The 15,547-nt window shown below is 39.4% G+C and overlaps 1 protein-coding gene across 1 annotated transcript; it reads left to right on the plus strand.

Annotated features, from left to right (window-relative positions):
• The first annotated feature begins 298 nt into the window (after positions 1-298).
• Positions 299-1,009, plus strand: LOC144105153 (uncharacterized). The gene has a single exon (XM_077638320.1). It carries the CDS (start codon positions 299-301, stop codon positions 1,007-1,009), a length of 711 nt encoding a protein of 236 aa, XP_077494446.1.
• The last annotated feature ends 14,538 nt before the right edge of the window (positions 1,010-15,547 follow it).

Raw genomic sequence — 15,547 nt, forward strand, 5'->3', positions numbered from 1 at the left:
CTTTCATCAAGAGCCTGATGACGTCATGAATCTGGCAACGTACGTCACGCCTACAGCGCCGCCGCATCAGCATGTGACCTCACCGGACATCCCTTTAAATAGCCGACCGCAAGAATTTCACTTCAGTGGGCTCGGCAGACCAGGCAGCGGCATGTGGCCTTACGCACCGTTCCTTTGTCTAACCCAGGTTGGTGCCTATTATTGTACATTTAAAAGTGATTGTCGTGGTATCCTGGTTCTGCCTTGCCCCCAGCAGTGCATTCGTATCGCATGTGATGTATATCTAATGTGCGAGTTGATGTTGTGTGGTGACGTCGAACTGAATCCTGGCCCCGAAACAGACTCTGACAGTATGAGCGCGCAAGAGATGTTGAAGCAACTGATTCTGGGACAGCAAAAATTGACAGACGAAATGGCAGCATTAAGGGCGCATAACGCGAAGATGGAAAAAATGTTCTGCGAATTCACCCAACAGCTCGATCTATTAAAAGACCAATCAACCCGTGTAGAAAACCTGGAAAGAACAGTCACCTTCCTACGGGAAAAAATTATTGACTTGGAGGACAGAAGTAGGCGTTCCAACTTAGTTGTGTTTGGGGTAGATGAAGCCAGCGATGAAACAGAATCTGTCCTTAGGGAGAAAGTTATTTCTGAGGTTTTTCAAGAGAAGCTTGGTGTGACATGCAACTCAGTCGCCAGAATCCACCGTATTGGCAAAGCTGGAAAAAAGCGACCCGTCATATTGTTCTTCCAGGACTTTAATGAAAAACAAGAAGTAATGCGGAATGTCCGCAAGCTTAAAGGAACCAAATATTCGGTACAAAATGACTATTCGCGTGACACGCTCAGAATAAGGAAACTCTTATGGGACAGTACAAAAATCGATAGGGATCAAGGCAAGAAGCCTATTCTGGTGCATGATAAACTAAAAATAGACGGGCAGATTTTTGCGTGGGATGAGGCCAACAATTGCAGAATCAAGATACGAAATGAGCAGAGTAAAGAGTGACTCGCATCACCGCTTATCAAGGAACTCAGGCTTCTAAACATAAATGCGCGCAGCGTGGTAAATAAAAGCGATCATCTTGAATCCATAATTCTAGGGTATCAGCCACACATTGTTGTAATCACAGAGACTTGGCTGCACGAAGGAATTGATGATGAAGATGTTTTCCCTCCCCTTTACCGGGTGTTCCGTCGGGACAGATCTACCAGAGGAGGCGGTGTTGCCGTACTCGTAAAACATGGCATCGACACTTCTTTTCTAACTCAAATTGAAAGGCATGAAAGCCTCGCGTTAAAACTTTCTTGTTTTGGGCGGTCCTTTTTAGTAATTGCAGTTTACAGAGCTCCCAATTCCCCTCCGCAGTTTCTACGTGAACTGTCTGATTTCATGAATGATTTTCATCATGACAGAATCTTATTAATTGGTGATTTAAACCTTCCATCAATTAACTGGGACAAGCCCTTTCTCAATCCCGATCATGCTGCTCATGAAGAGCACATATTTAATATTATGTTGAGACATGACTTGCAGCAAGTAGTGAGGCAGCCAACACGTGTACATGGTTCTACTTCTTCTCTACTTGACCTTATCTTTGTAAGCCGATCTATTAGTGACTACCATGTTTCAATTGAGCAGGGAATTTCCGATCATGATTTGGTATATTGTTCCTTCCCTGTCCATATTGTTTGCAAAAAGCCTGTGGCCAAAGTGTGCTATGTAAAGGACTTCTCGCGTGCGAAAGATGAGAGCGTGTTGGATTATTTAGATTTTTGCCTCAGCAGTTTCCGAGGCAGTAATGCTGATGAGCTATGGAATAAATTTAAAAAATTGTGCTCTCACTGCCTTGAGAACTTCGTCCCTAATAAAATAATAAAGTCTCGCAAAGCTTCTCCCTGGATCACACGTGAAGTCCTGCAATTGAAAAGAAAAGTGGAACGTTTGAAGCGTGGAGGCGCCAGTCGTTTCATTATTCAGTCTTTTCAAATATCCCTTAATGCAGCTGTGAGGTCCGCTAAACGTCATTACTTTGAATACAGACTGCCTAATTTCATTCGAACTTCACCTGAAAAATTTTGGAACCACTTATGTCAAAAGAAAAAACCTATTGACCGAATAATGCACGACGGCAAGCCTCTCACAGATAAAAATGATATTGCTACGCAATTTAACCGCTACTTCCACAGTGTCTTTGCTAATGCAAGTGGTGAACATTATTCTTTTGAAACGCCCTCCACTATGCCTTCTATTACGATATCAAGACCTGGCATTGTTGAATTGCTGCTAAACCTGAAAACTAAAGCATCGCCAGGCCCTGATAAAATTCCAAACGCTTTCTTGCGCCGGTATGCCGAAAAGCTTTCCGAGTTTCTGGTTGTTATTTTTTGCGCATCTCTTTCATCAGCTGTCATTCCTTCAGAGTGGAAAACTGCACGTGTTGTTCCTGTTCTAAAGAAAGGGGACGCATCACTGATATCAAATTACCGTCCCATCTCTCTCACTTCAACCTGTTGCAAATTACTAGAACACATAATCGCCAAGTACATCATCGGTTTTCTTGACGATAACAATATCCTTTCTAACGTTCAACACGGGTTTAGGAAGGGCTTTTCTACTGTAACTCAACTAACATCGGTTGTTCATAGTTTTGCATCTGTACTTGATAAATCCGGCCAGGCTGATATTATTTTTATGGATTTTAGTAAAGCTTTTGACCTCGTCTCCCATTCTAAATTAATTTACAAGCTTAAACAAGTTGGTCTTCCTAACTTCATAGTTAACTGGGTTTCAGCTTACTTATCTAACCGACAGCAGTTTGTTAGTATTGACGACCACTATTCAAACAGCCTGCCTGTCTCTTCTGGTGTTCCCCAAGGAAGTGTCCTCGGTCCCCTGTTATTTTTAATATATGTGAATGACATTGTAAAAGTAGTTACTCATCCCGTTCAAATCCGGCTATTTGCAGATGACTGTGTTTTGTTTAATGTAATTACTTGTCGTGAAGACCAACTATTACTCAATTTAAACCTAAAGAATATTCTGGATTGGTGCAACCAGTGGGACATGAAACTTAACGCTCAGAAAACCGTATTTATGAGATTAACAAAAAAGAAAAACAGCCTTTTATACCCTTACGCTCTTCCATCATTTCCACTTTCGGAGGTAACTGAATATAAATATCTTGGCGTGACGATAACTAACAATCTAAGCTGGAACAAACATATAGGTAACGTATGTGCATCAGGTTTTCGTAAACTTTGTGTCCTCAAGCACAAATTGAAGCATGCTCCTGCAGACTTGAAATTTTTAGCCTATTCATCATTAATCAGACCCAAGTTAGAATACGCTTGCATTGTCTGGGACCCATTTACTAAAACTAACATTCAAGCGCTTGAAATGATCCAGCGCAAGGCCATTCGATTCATCTTTTCAAAATACCGTTCAACCGATTCACCTACTGCCATAATGCGAGCACACCGAATTCAAACATTGCAGGTACGACGTAAAATTCTCAGATTAAAATTTCTTTTCCTTCTCAAACATAACAAGTTGTCAATGTGCCCGGATCCCTACGTCAAGCCATTTTCCGCTCCACGACCAACAAGACATCGCCACTCTGATTCACTAACTCCATTCACCGCCAGAACTAACCTATTTAAATACTCCTTCTTCCCTCGCACCGTAACTGAATGGAATGCTTTACCTTTAACAGCACTATGTGACATAGATTCCATTGAAAAAATAGAAGATTGACGCCATCAAACTTATTTTGCTTTGTATTTTAAATCTTCGTTCAGTGTTTTTTGTATATTCATGTTGCACTGTATTGCCCCTCCTGCTAGGGCCCAGAAGGGCCTGCAGTATTCTGTAAATAAATAAAATAAATAAATAAATATCAGAACACATCGGTTTTAAAGTGTCCATGTGATACGCGTCCAGACTTTTTCTCCTATAACTGCGCGAAAAGCATGTATTCTTGCTTAATACAACGAAAAAAGCTGTTTTAGACCAAAACGAGCTGGATCTTAACACATCGGTTTTACAAGTGTCCATGTGATACGCGTCAAAACGTTTTCTCTTATAACTGCTCGAAAAGCTTGCATTCGTGCTTAATACAACGAAACAAGCTGTTTTAGACCAAAACGAGCTCAATCTGAATACATCGGTTTTACAAGTGTCCATGTGATACGCGTCAAAACTTTCATAACTGCGCGAAAACCATGTATTCGTGCTTAATACAACGCAACAAGCTGTTTTAGACCAAAACGAGCTAGATCTGAACACATCATTTTTACAAGTGTCCATGTGATACGCGTCAAAAGTTTTTCTCTTATAACTGCGCGAAAAGCATGTGTTCTTGCTTAATACAACGAAACAAACTGTTTTAGACCAAAACGAGCTTCATCTGAACACATCGGTTTTACAAGTGTCCATGTGATTCGCGTCAAAACTTTCATAACTGCGCGAAAACCATGTATTCGTGCTTAATACAACGAAACAAGCTGTATTAGACCGAAACGAGCTAAATCTGAACACATCGGGTTTACTAGTGTCCCTGTGATACGCGTCAAAACTGTTTCCCTTATAACTTCATTAAAAGCATGTATTCGGGCTTAATACAACAAAACAAGCTGTTTTAGACCGAAGCGAGCTAAATCTGAACTCATCGGTTTTACAAGTGTCCCGGTGACACGCGTCAAAACTTTTTCTCTTAGAACTGCGCGAAAAGCATGTATTCGTGCTTAATAAAACGAAAGAAGCTGTTTTAGACCAAAACGAGCTGGATCTGAACACATCGGTTTTACAAGTGTCCATGTGATACGCGTCAAAACGTTTTCTCTTATAACTGCTCGAAAAGCTTGTATTCGTGCTTAATACAACGAAACAAGCTGTTTTAGACCAAAACGAGCTAAATCTGAATACATCGGTTTTACAAGTGTCCATGTGATACGCGTCAAAACTTTCATAACTGCGCGAAAACCATGTATTCGTGCTTAATACAACGAAACAAGCTGTTTTAGACCAAAACGAGCTAGATCTGAACACATCGGTTTTACAAGTGTCCATGTGATACGCGTCAAAACTTTTTCTCTTATAACTGCGCGAAAAGCATGTATTCTTGCTTAATACAACGAAAGAAGCTGTTTTAGACCAAAACGAGCTAGATCTGAACACGTCGGTTTTACAAGTGTCCATGTGATACGCGTCAAAACTTTCATAACTGCGCGAAAACCATTTATTCGTGCTTATTACAACGAAACAAGCTGTTTTATACCGAAGCGAGCTGAATCTGAACACATCGGGTTTACTAGTGTCCCTGTGATAAGCGTCAAAACTGTTTCTCTTATAACCTTATGAAAAGCATGTATTCGTGCTTAATACAACAAAACAAGCTGTTTTAGACCGAAACGAGCTAAATCTGAACTCATCGGTTTTACAAGTGTCCCTCTGATACGCGTCAAAACTTTTTCTTCTATAACTGCGCGAGAAGCTTGTATTCGTGCTTAATACAAAGAAACAAGTTGTTTTAGACCAAAAGAGCTAGATCTGAACACATCGGTTTTACAAGTGTCCCTGTGACAGGCGTCAAAACTTTTTCTCTTATAACTGAGCGAAAAGCATATATTCGTGCGTAATGCAACGAAACAAGCTGTTTAAACCGAAACGAGCTAGATCTGAACACCTCGGTTTTACAAGTGTCCATGTGATACGCGTCACAACGTTTTCTCATAACTGCGCTAAAAGCATGTGTTTGTGCTTAATACAACAAAACACGCTGTTTTAGACCAAAACGATTTAGATCAAAACACATCGGTTTTACAAATGTGCACGTTATACGCGTCAAAACTTTTTCTCTTATAACTGCGCGAAAAGCATGAAACAAGCTGTTTTAGACCAAAACAATATAGATCAGAACGCATCGGTTTTACAAGTGTCCACGTGATACGCGTAAAAACTTTTTCTCTTATAACTGGGCGAAAAGCATGTATTCGTGCCTAATACAACGAAACCAGCTGTTTTAGACCGAAACAAGCTAAATCTGAACACATCGGTTTTTACAAGCGTCCCTGTGACACGCGTCAAAACGTTTTCGCTTATAACTGCGCGAAAAGCATGTATTCGTGCTTAATACACCGAAGCAAGCTGTTTTAGACTGAAACGAGCTAAATCTTAACTCATCGGTTTTACAAGTGTCCGTGTGATACGCGTTAAAACGTTTTCTCTTATAACTGCGCGAAAAGCATGTATTTGTGCTTAATACAACGAAACAAGCTGTTTTAGACCAAAGCGAGCCAGATCTGAACACATCGGTTTTACAAGTGTCCCGTGACAGGCGTCAAAACTTTTTCGCTTATAACTGCGCGAAAAGCATATATTCGTGCGTAATGCAACGAAACAAGCTGTTTTAGACCAAAACAATCTAGATCAGAGCACATCGGTTTCACAAGTGTCCACGTGATACGCGTCAAAACTTTTTCTCTTTTAACTGTGCGAAAAGCATGTATTCTTGCATAATACAACGAAACAAGCTGTTTTAGATCGAAACGAGCGAAATCTGAACACATCGGTTTTAAAAGTGTCCTTGTGATACGCGTCAAAATTTTTCTCTTATAACTGCTCGAAAAGCTTGTATTCGTGCTTAATACAACGAAACAAGCTGTTTTAGACCAAAACGAGCTAAATCTGAACACATCGGTTTTACAAGTGTCCACGTCATACGTGTCAAAACTTTTTCTTATAACTGCGCGAAAAGCATGTATTCTTGCATAATACAACGAAACTAGCTGTTTTAAACCGAGATGAGCTCAATCTGAACACATCGGTTTTACAAGTGTCCATGTGATACGCGTCAAAACATTTTCTCTTATAACTGCGCGAAAAGCATGTATTCTTGCTTAATACAACGAAACAAGCTGTTTTAGACCAAAACGATCTAGATCAAAACACATCGGTTTTACAAGTGTCCACGTGATACGCGTCAAAACTTTCTCTTATAACTGCGCGAAAAACATGAAACAAGCTGTTTTAGACCAAAACAATCTAGATCAGAGCACATCGGTTTTACAAGTGTCCACGTGATACGCGTCAAAACTTTTTCTCTTATAACTGGGCGAAAAGCATGTATTCTTGCATAATACAACGAAACAAGCTGTTTTAGATCGAAACGAGCGAACTCTGAACACATCGGTTTTAAAAAGTGTCCATGTGATACGCGTCAAAACATTTTCTCTTATAACTGCGCGAAAAGCATGTATTCTTGCTTAATACAACGAAACAAGCTGTTTTAGACCAAAACGAGCCAAATCTGAACACGTCGGTTTTACAAGTGTCCATGTGATACGCGTCAAAACTTTCATAACTGCGCGAAAACCATGTATTCGTGCTTATTACAACGAAACAAGCTGTTTTATACCGAAACGAGCTAAATCTGAACACATCGGGTTTACTAGTGTCCCTGTAATAAGCGTCAAAACTGTTTCTCTTATAACCTCATGAAAAGCATGTATTCGTGCTTAATACAACAAAACAAGCTGTTTTAGACCGAAACGAGCTAAACCTGAACTCATCGGTTTTACAAGTGTCCCTCTGATACGCGTCAAAACTTTTTCTATAACTGCGCGAGAAGCTTGTATTCGTGCTTAATACAACGAAACAAGCTGTTTTAGACCAAAACGAGCTAGATCTGAACACAACGGTTTTACAAGTGTCCACGTTATACGCGTCAAAACTTTCATAACTGCGCGAAAACCATGTATTCGTGCTTAATACAACGAAACAAGCTGTTTTAGACCTAAACGAGCTAAATCTGAACACAAGTGTCCCTGTGATACGCGTAAAAACTTTTTATCTTATAACTGCGCGAAAAGCGTGTATTCTTGCTTAATACAACGAAACAAGCTGTTTTAGACCGAAATGAGCTAAATCTGAATACATCGGTTTTGCAAGAGTCCATGTGATACGCGTCAAAACTTTTTCTCTTATAACAGCGCGAAAATCATGTATTCTTGCTTAATACAAGAAACAATCTGTTTCAGACCAAAACGAGCTAGATCTGAACACGTCGGTTTTACAAGTGTCCCTGTGATAAGCGTCAAAACTGTTTCTCTTATAACTTAGCGAAAAGCATGTATTCTTGAATAATACAACGAAACAAGCTCTTTTGGATCGAAACGAGCGAAATCTGAACACATCGGTTTTTAAAGTGTCCATGTGATACGCGTCAAAATTTTTCTCTTATAACTGCTCGAAAAGCTTGTATTCGTGCTTAATACAACGAAACAAGCTGTTTTAGACCGAAACGAGCTAAATCTGAACTCATCGGTTTTACAAGTGTCCCTCTGATACGCGTCAGAACTTTTTCTTCTATAACTGCGCGAGAAGTTTGTATTCGTGCTTAATACAACGAAACAAGCTGTTTTAAACCAAGAGGAGCTAGATCTGAACACAACGGTTTTACAAGTGTCCACGTTATACACGTCAAAACTTTCATAACTGCGCGAAAAGCATGTATTCGTGCTTAATACAACGAAACAAGCTGTTTTAGACCTAAACGAGCTAAATCTGAACACAACAAGTGTCCCTGTGTACGCGTAAAAACTTTTTATCTTATAACTGCGCGAAAAGCGTGTATTCTTGCTTAATACAACGAAACAAGCTGTTTCAGACCGAAACGAGTTAAATCTGAAAACATCGGTTTTACAAGTGTCAATGTGATACGCGTCAAAACTTTTTTTCTTATAACTGCGCGAAAAGCTTGTATTCGTGCTTAATACAACGAAACAAGCTGTTTTAGACCAAAACGAGCTAAATCTGAACACGTCGGTTTTACAAGTGTCCATGTGATACGCGTCAAACTTTCATAACTGTGCGAAAACCATGTATTCGTGCTTATTACAACGAAACAAGCTGTTTTATACCGAAACGAGCTAAATCTGAACACATCGGGTTTACTAGTGTCCCTGTGATAAGCGTCAAAACTGTTTCTCTTATAACCTCATGAAAAGCACGTATTCTTGCATAATATAACGAAACAAGCTGTTTTAGATCGAAACGAGCGAAATCTGAACACATCGGTTTTAAAAGTGTCCATGTGATACGCGTCAAAACTTTTTCTTCTATAACTGCGCGAGAAGCTTGTATTCGTGCTTAATACAACGAAACAAGCTGTTTTAGACCAAAACGAGCTAGATCTGAACACAACGGTTTTACAAGTGTCCACGTTATACGCGTCAAAACTTTCATAACTGCGCGAAAAGCATGTATTCGTGCTTAATACAACGAAACAAGCTGTTTTAGACCTAAACGAGCTAATTCTGAACACAAGTGTCCCTGTGATACGCGTAAAAACTTTTTATCTTATAACTGCGCGAAAAGCGTGTATTCTTGCTTAATACAACGAAACAAGCTGTTTGAGACCGAAACGAGCTAAATCTGAAAACATCGGTTTTACAACTGTCTATGTGATACGCGTCAAAACTTTTTCTCTTCTAACTGCTCGAAAAGCTTGTATTCGTGCTTAATAAAACGAAACAAGCTGTTTTAGGCCAAAACGAGCTAGATCTGAACACATCGCTTTTACAACTGTCCATGTGATACGTGCGAAAACTTTTTCTTTTATAACTGCTCGAAAATCTTGTATTCGTGCTTAATACAACGAAACAAGCTGTTTTAGACCAAAACGAGCTAAATCTGAACACGTCGGTTTTACAAGTGTCCATGTGATACGCGTCAAAACTTTCATAACTGTGCGAAAACCATGTATTCGTGCTTATTACAACGAAACAAGCTGTTTTATACCGAAACGAGCTAAATCTGAACATATCGGGTTTACTAGTGTCCCTGTGATAAGCGTCAAAACTGTTTCTCTTAAAACCTCATGAAAAGCACGTATTCTTGATAATACAACCGAAACAAGCTGTTTTAGATCGAAACGAGCGAATCTGAACACATCGGTTTTAAAAGTGTCCATGTGATACGCGTCAAAACTTTTTCTTCTATACTGCGCGAGAAGCTTGTATTCGTGCTTAATACAACGAAACAAGCTTTTTTAGACCAAAACGAGATAGATCTGAACGCAACGGTTTTACAATTGTCCACGTTATACGCGTCAAAACTCATAACTGCGCGAAAACCACGTATTCGTGCTTAATACAACGAAACAAGCTGTTTTAGACCTAAACGAGCTAAATCTGAACACAAGTGTCCCTGTGATACGCGTAAAACTTTTTATCTTATAACTGCGCAAAAAGCGTGTATTCTTGCTTAATACAACGAAACAAGTTGTTTGAGACCGAAACGAGCTAAATCTGAAAACATCGGTTTTACAAGTGTCCATGTGATACGCTTCAAAACTTTTTTTCTTATAACTGCGCGAAAAGCTTGTATTCGTGCTTAATACAACGAAACAAGCACTTTTAGACCAAAACGAGCTAGATCTGAACACATCGGTTTGTATCCATGTGATACGCGTCAAAACTTTTTCTCTTCTAACTGCTCCGAAAAGCATGTATTCGTGCTTAATAAACGAAACAAGCTGGTTTTAGACCAAAACGAGTTAGATCTGAACGCATCGTTTTTACAAGTGTCCATGTGATACGCGTCAAAACTTTTTCTCTTATAGCAGTGCGAAAATCATGTATTCTTGCTTAATACAACGAAACAAGCTGTTTTAGACCAAAACGATGTAGATCAAAACGCATCAGTTTTACAAGTGTCCACGTGATACGCGTCAAAACTTTTTCTCTTATAACTGCGCGAAAAGCATGTATTCGTGCTTAATACAACGAAACAAGCTGTTTTAGACCAAAACGAGCTAGATCTGAGCACCTCGGTTTTACAAGTGTCCATGTGATACGCGTCACAAACGTTTTCTCATAACTGCGCTAAAAGCATGTGTTTGTGCTTAATACAACAAAACACGCTGTTTAGACCAAAACGATCTAGATCAAAACACATCGGTTTTACAAGTGTCCACGTGATACGCGTCAAAACTTTTTCTCTTATAACTGCGCGAAAAGCATGAAACAAGCTGTTTTAGACCAAAACAATCTAGATCAGAACACATCGGTTTTACAAGTGTCCACGTGATACGCGTCAAAACTTTTTCTCTTATAACTGGGCGAAAAGCATGTATTCTTGCATAATACAACGAAACAAGCTGTTTTAGAGAGAAACGAGCGAAATCTGAACACATCGGTTTTAAAAGTGTCCATGTGATACGCTTCAAAATTTTTCTCTTATAACTGCTCGAAAAGCTTGTATTCGTGCTTAATACAACAAAACAAGCTGTTTTAGACCAAAACGAGCTTAATCTGAACACATCGGTTTTACAAGTGTCAACGTGATACGCGTCAAAACTTTTTCTCTTATAACTGCGCGAAAAGCATGTATTCGTGCTTAATACAACGAAACAAGCTGTTTAGACCAAAACGAGCTAGATCTGAACACATCGGTTTTACAAGTGTCCCTGTGACAGGCGTCAGAACTTTTTCTCTTATAACTGCGCGAAAAGCATATATTCGTGCGTAATACAACGACACAAGCTGTTTTAGACCGAAACGAGCTAAATCTGAACACATCGGTTTTACAAGTGTCCCTGTGACACGCGTCAAAACGTTTTCTCTCATAACTGCGCGAAAAGCATATATTCGTGCTTAATAAAACGAAACAAGCTGTTTTAGACCAAAACGAGCTAAATCTGAACACAGGTTTTACAAGTGTCCATGTGATACGCGTCAAAACTTTCATAACTGCGCGAAAACCATGTATTCTTGCTTAATACAACGAAACAAGCTGTTTTAGACCGAAACGAGCTAAATCTGAACTCATCGGTTTTACAAGTGTCCCTCTGATAGGCGTCAAAACTTTTTCTTCTATAACTGCGCGAGAAGCTTGTATTCGTGCTTAATACAACGAAACAAGCTGCTTTAGACCAAAACGAGCTAGATCTGAACACATCGGTTTTATAGGTGTCCTTGTGATACGCGTAAAAACTTTTTATCTTATAACTGCGCGAAAAGCTTGTATTCGTGCCTAATACAACGAAACAAGCTGTTTTAGACCAAAACGAGCTATATCAGAACACATCGGTTTTAAAGTGTCCATGTGATACGCGTCAAAACTTTATTCTCTTATAACAGCGCGAAAAGCATGTATTCTTGCTTAATACAACGAAAAAAGCTGTTTTAGACCAAAACGAGCTGGATCTTAACACATCGGTTTTACAAGCGTCCATGTGATACGCGTCAAAACGTTTTCTTTTATAACTGCTCGAAAAGCTTGTATTCGTGCTTAATACAACGAAACAAGCTCTTTTAGACCAAAACGAGCTAGATCTGAACACATCATTTTTACAAGTGTCCACGTGATACGCATCAAAACTTTTTCTCTTATAACTGCGCGAAAAGCATGTGTTCTTGCTTAATACAACGAAACAAACTGTTTTAGCCCACAACGAGCTTGATCTGAACACATCGGTTTTACAAGTGCCCATGTGATACGCGTCAAACTTTCATAACTGCGCGAAAACCATGTATTCGTGCTTAATACAACGAAACATGCTGTTTTAGACCGAAAGGAGCTAAATCTGAACACATCGGGTTTACTAGTGTCCCTGTGATACGCGTCAAAACTGTTTCCCTTATAACTTCATTAAAAGCATGTATTCGGGCTTAATACAACAAAACAAGCTGTTTTAGACCGAAACGAGCTAAATCTGAACTCATCAGTTTTACAAGTGTCCCGGTGACACGCGTCAAAACTTTTTCTCTTAGAACTGCGCGAAAAGCATGTATTCGTGCTTAATAAAACGAAACAAGCTGTTTTAGACCAAAACGAGCTAGATCTGAGCACATCGGTTTTACAAGTGTCCATGTGATACGCGACAAAACTTTTTCTCTTATAACTGCGCGAAAAGCATGCATTCTTGCTTAATACAACGAAACAAGCTGTTTTAGACCAAAACGAGCTGAATCTGAACACATCGGTTTTACAAGTGTCCATGTGATACGCGTCAAAACGTTTTCTCTTATAACTGCTCGAAAAGCTTGTATTCGTGCTTAATACAACGAAACAAGCTGTTTTATACCAAAACGAGCTAAATCTGAATACATCGGTTTTACAATTGTCCATGTGATACGCGTCAAAACTTTCATAACTGAGCGAAAACCATGTATTCGTGCTTAATACAACGAAACAAGCTGTTCTAGACCAAAACGAGCTAGATCTGAACACATCGGTTTTACAAGTGTCCATGTGATACGCGTCACGTTTTCTCATAACTGCGCTAAAAGCATGTGTTTGTGCTTAATACAACAAAACACGCTGTTTTAGACCAAAACGATCTAGATCAAAACACATCGGTTTTGCAAGTGTCCACGTGATACGGGTCAAAATATTTTCTCTTATAACTGCGCGAAAAGCATGAAACAAGCTGTTTTAGACCAAAACAATCTAGATCAGAACACATCGGTTTTACAAGTGTCCACGTGATACGCGTCAAAACTTTTTCTCTTATGATACGCGCAAAATTTTTCTCTTATAACTGCTCGAAAAGCTTGTATTCGTGCTTAATACAACGAAACAAGCTGTTTTAGACCAAAACAAGCTAAATCTGAACACATCGGTTTTACAAGTGTCCACGTGATACGCGTCAAAACTTTTTCTCTTATAACTGCGCGAAAAGCATGTATTCGTGCTTAATACAACGAAACAAGCTCTTTTAAACCAAAACGAGCTAGATCTGAACACATCAATTTTACAAGTGTCCCTGTGACAGGCGTCAAAACTTTTTCTCTTATAACTGCGCGAAAAGCATATATTCGTGCGTGATACAACGACACAAGCTGTTTTAGACCGAAACGAGCTAAATCTGAACACATCGGTTTTACAAGTGTCCCTGTGACACGCGTCAAAACGTTTTCTCTTACAACTGCGCGAAAAGCATTATTCGTGCCTAATAAAACGAAACAAGCTGTTTTAGACTAAAACGAGCAAGATGTGAACACATCGGTTTTACAAGTGTCCATGTGATACGCGTCAAAACTTTTTCTCTTATAACTGCGCGAAAAGCTTGCATTCGTGCCTAATAAAACGAAACAAGCTGTTTTAGACTAAAACGAGCTAAATCTGAACACGTCGGTTTTACAAGCGTCCCTGTGACACGCGTCAAAACTTTTTCGCTTATAACTGCGCGAAAAGCATGTATTCGTGCTTAATACACCGAAGCAAGCTGTTTTAGACTGAAACGAGCTAAATCTGAACTCATCGGTTTTACAAGTGTCCGTGTGATACGCGTCAAAACGTTTTCTCTTATAACTGCGCGAAAAGCATGTATTTGTGCTTAATACAACGAAACAAGCTGTTTTAGACCAAAGCGAGCTAGATCTGAACACATCGGTTTTACAAGTGTCCCTGTGACAGGCGTCAAAACTTTTTCACTTATAACTGCGCGAAAAGCATATATTCGTGCGTAATGCAACGAAACAAGCTGTTTGAGACCGAAACGAGCTAAATCTGAACACATCGGTTTTACAAGTGTCCCTGTGACACGTGTCAAAACTTTTTCTCTTAGAACTGCGCGAAAACCATGTATTCGTGCCTAATAAAACGAACCAAGCTGTTTTAGACCAAATCAAGCTAGATCTGAATACATCGATTTTACATGTGACCATGTGATACGCGTCAAAACATTTTGTCTTATAACTGCGCGAAAAGCATGTATTCTTGCTTAATACAACAAAACAAGCTGTTTTAGACCAAAACGAGCTAGATCTGAACACATCGGTTTTACAATTGTCAAAACTTTTTCTCTTATAACTGCGCGAAAACCATGTATTCTTGCTTAATACAACGAAACAAGCTGTTTGAGACCGAAACGAGCTAAATCTGAACACATCGGTTTTACAAGTGTCCATGTGATACGCGTCAAAACTTTTATAACTGCGTGAAAACCATGTATTCGTGCTTAATACAACAAAACAAGCTGTTTTAGACCGAAACGAGCTAAATCTGAACACATCGGGTTTTTCTAGTGTCCCTGTGATACGCGTCAAAACTGTTTCTCTTATAACTTCATGAAAAGCATGTATTCGAGCTCAATACAAAAAAACAAGCTGTTTTAGACCGAAACGACCTAAATCTGAACCCATCGGTTTTACAAGTGTCCCTCAATACGCGTCAAAACTTTTTCTTCTATAACTGCGCGAGAAGCTTGTATTCGTGCTTAATACAACGAAACAAGCTATTTTAGACCAAAACGAGCTAGATCTGAACACATCGGTTTTACAAGTGTCTACGTTATACGCGTCAAAACTTTCATAACTGCGCGAAAAGCATGTATTCGTGCTTAATACAACGAAACAAGCTGTTTCAGACCGAAACAATCTAGATCAGAACACATCGGTTTTACAAGTGTCCCTGTGACAGGCGTCAAAACTTTTTCTCCTATAACTGCGCGAAAAGCATATATTCGTGCGTAATACAACGACACAAGCTGTTTTAGACCGAAACGAGCTAAATCTGAACACATTGGTTTTACAAGTG

Source organism: Amblyomma americanum, chromosome 9 (genome assembly GCF_052857255.1).
Source record: "Amblyomma americanum isolate KBUSLIRL-KWMA chromosome 9, ASM5285725v1, whole genome shotgun sequence".
In the NCBI taxonomy this organism is placed as follows: domain Eukaryota; kingdom Metazoa; phylum Arthropoda; class Arachnida; order Ixodida; family Ixodidae; genus Amblyomma; species Amblyomma americanum.

Coding starts and splice junctions, on each gene's coding strand:
- LOC144105153 (XM_077638320.1), top strand. CDS start 299: ATGTTGTGTGGTGACGTCGAACTGAATCCTGGCCCCGAAACAGACTCT.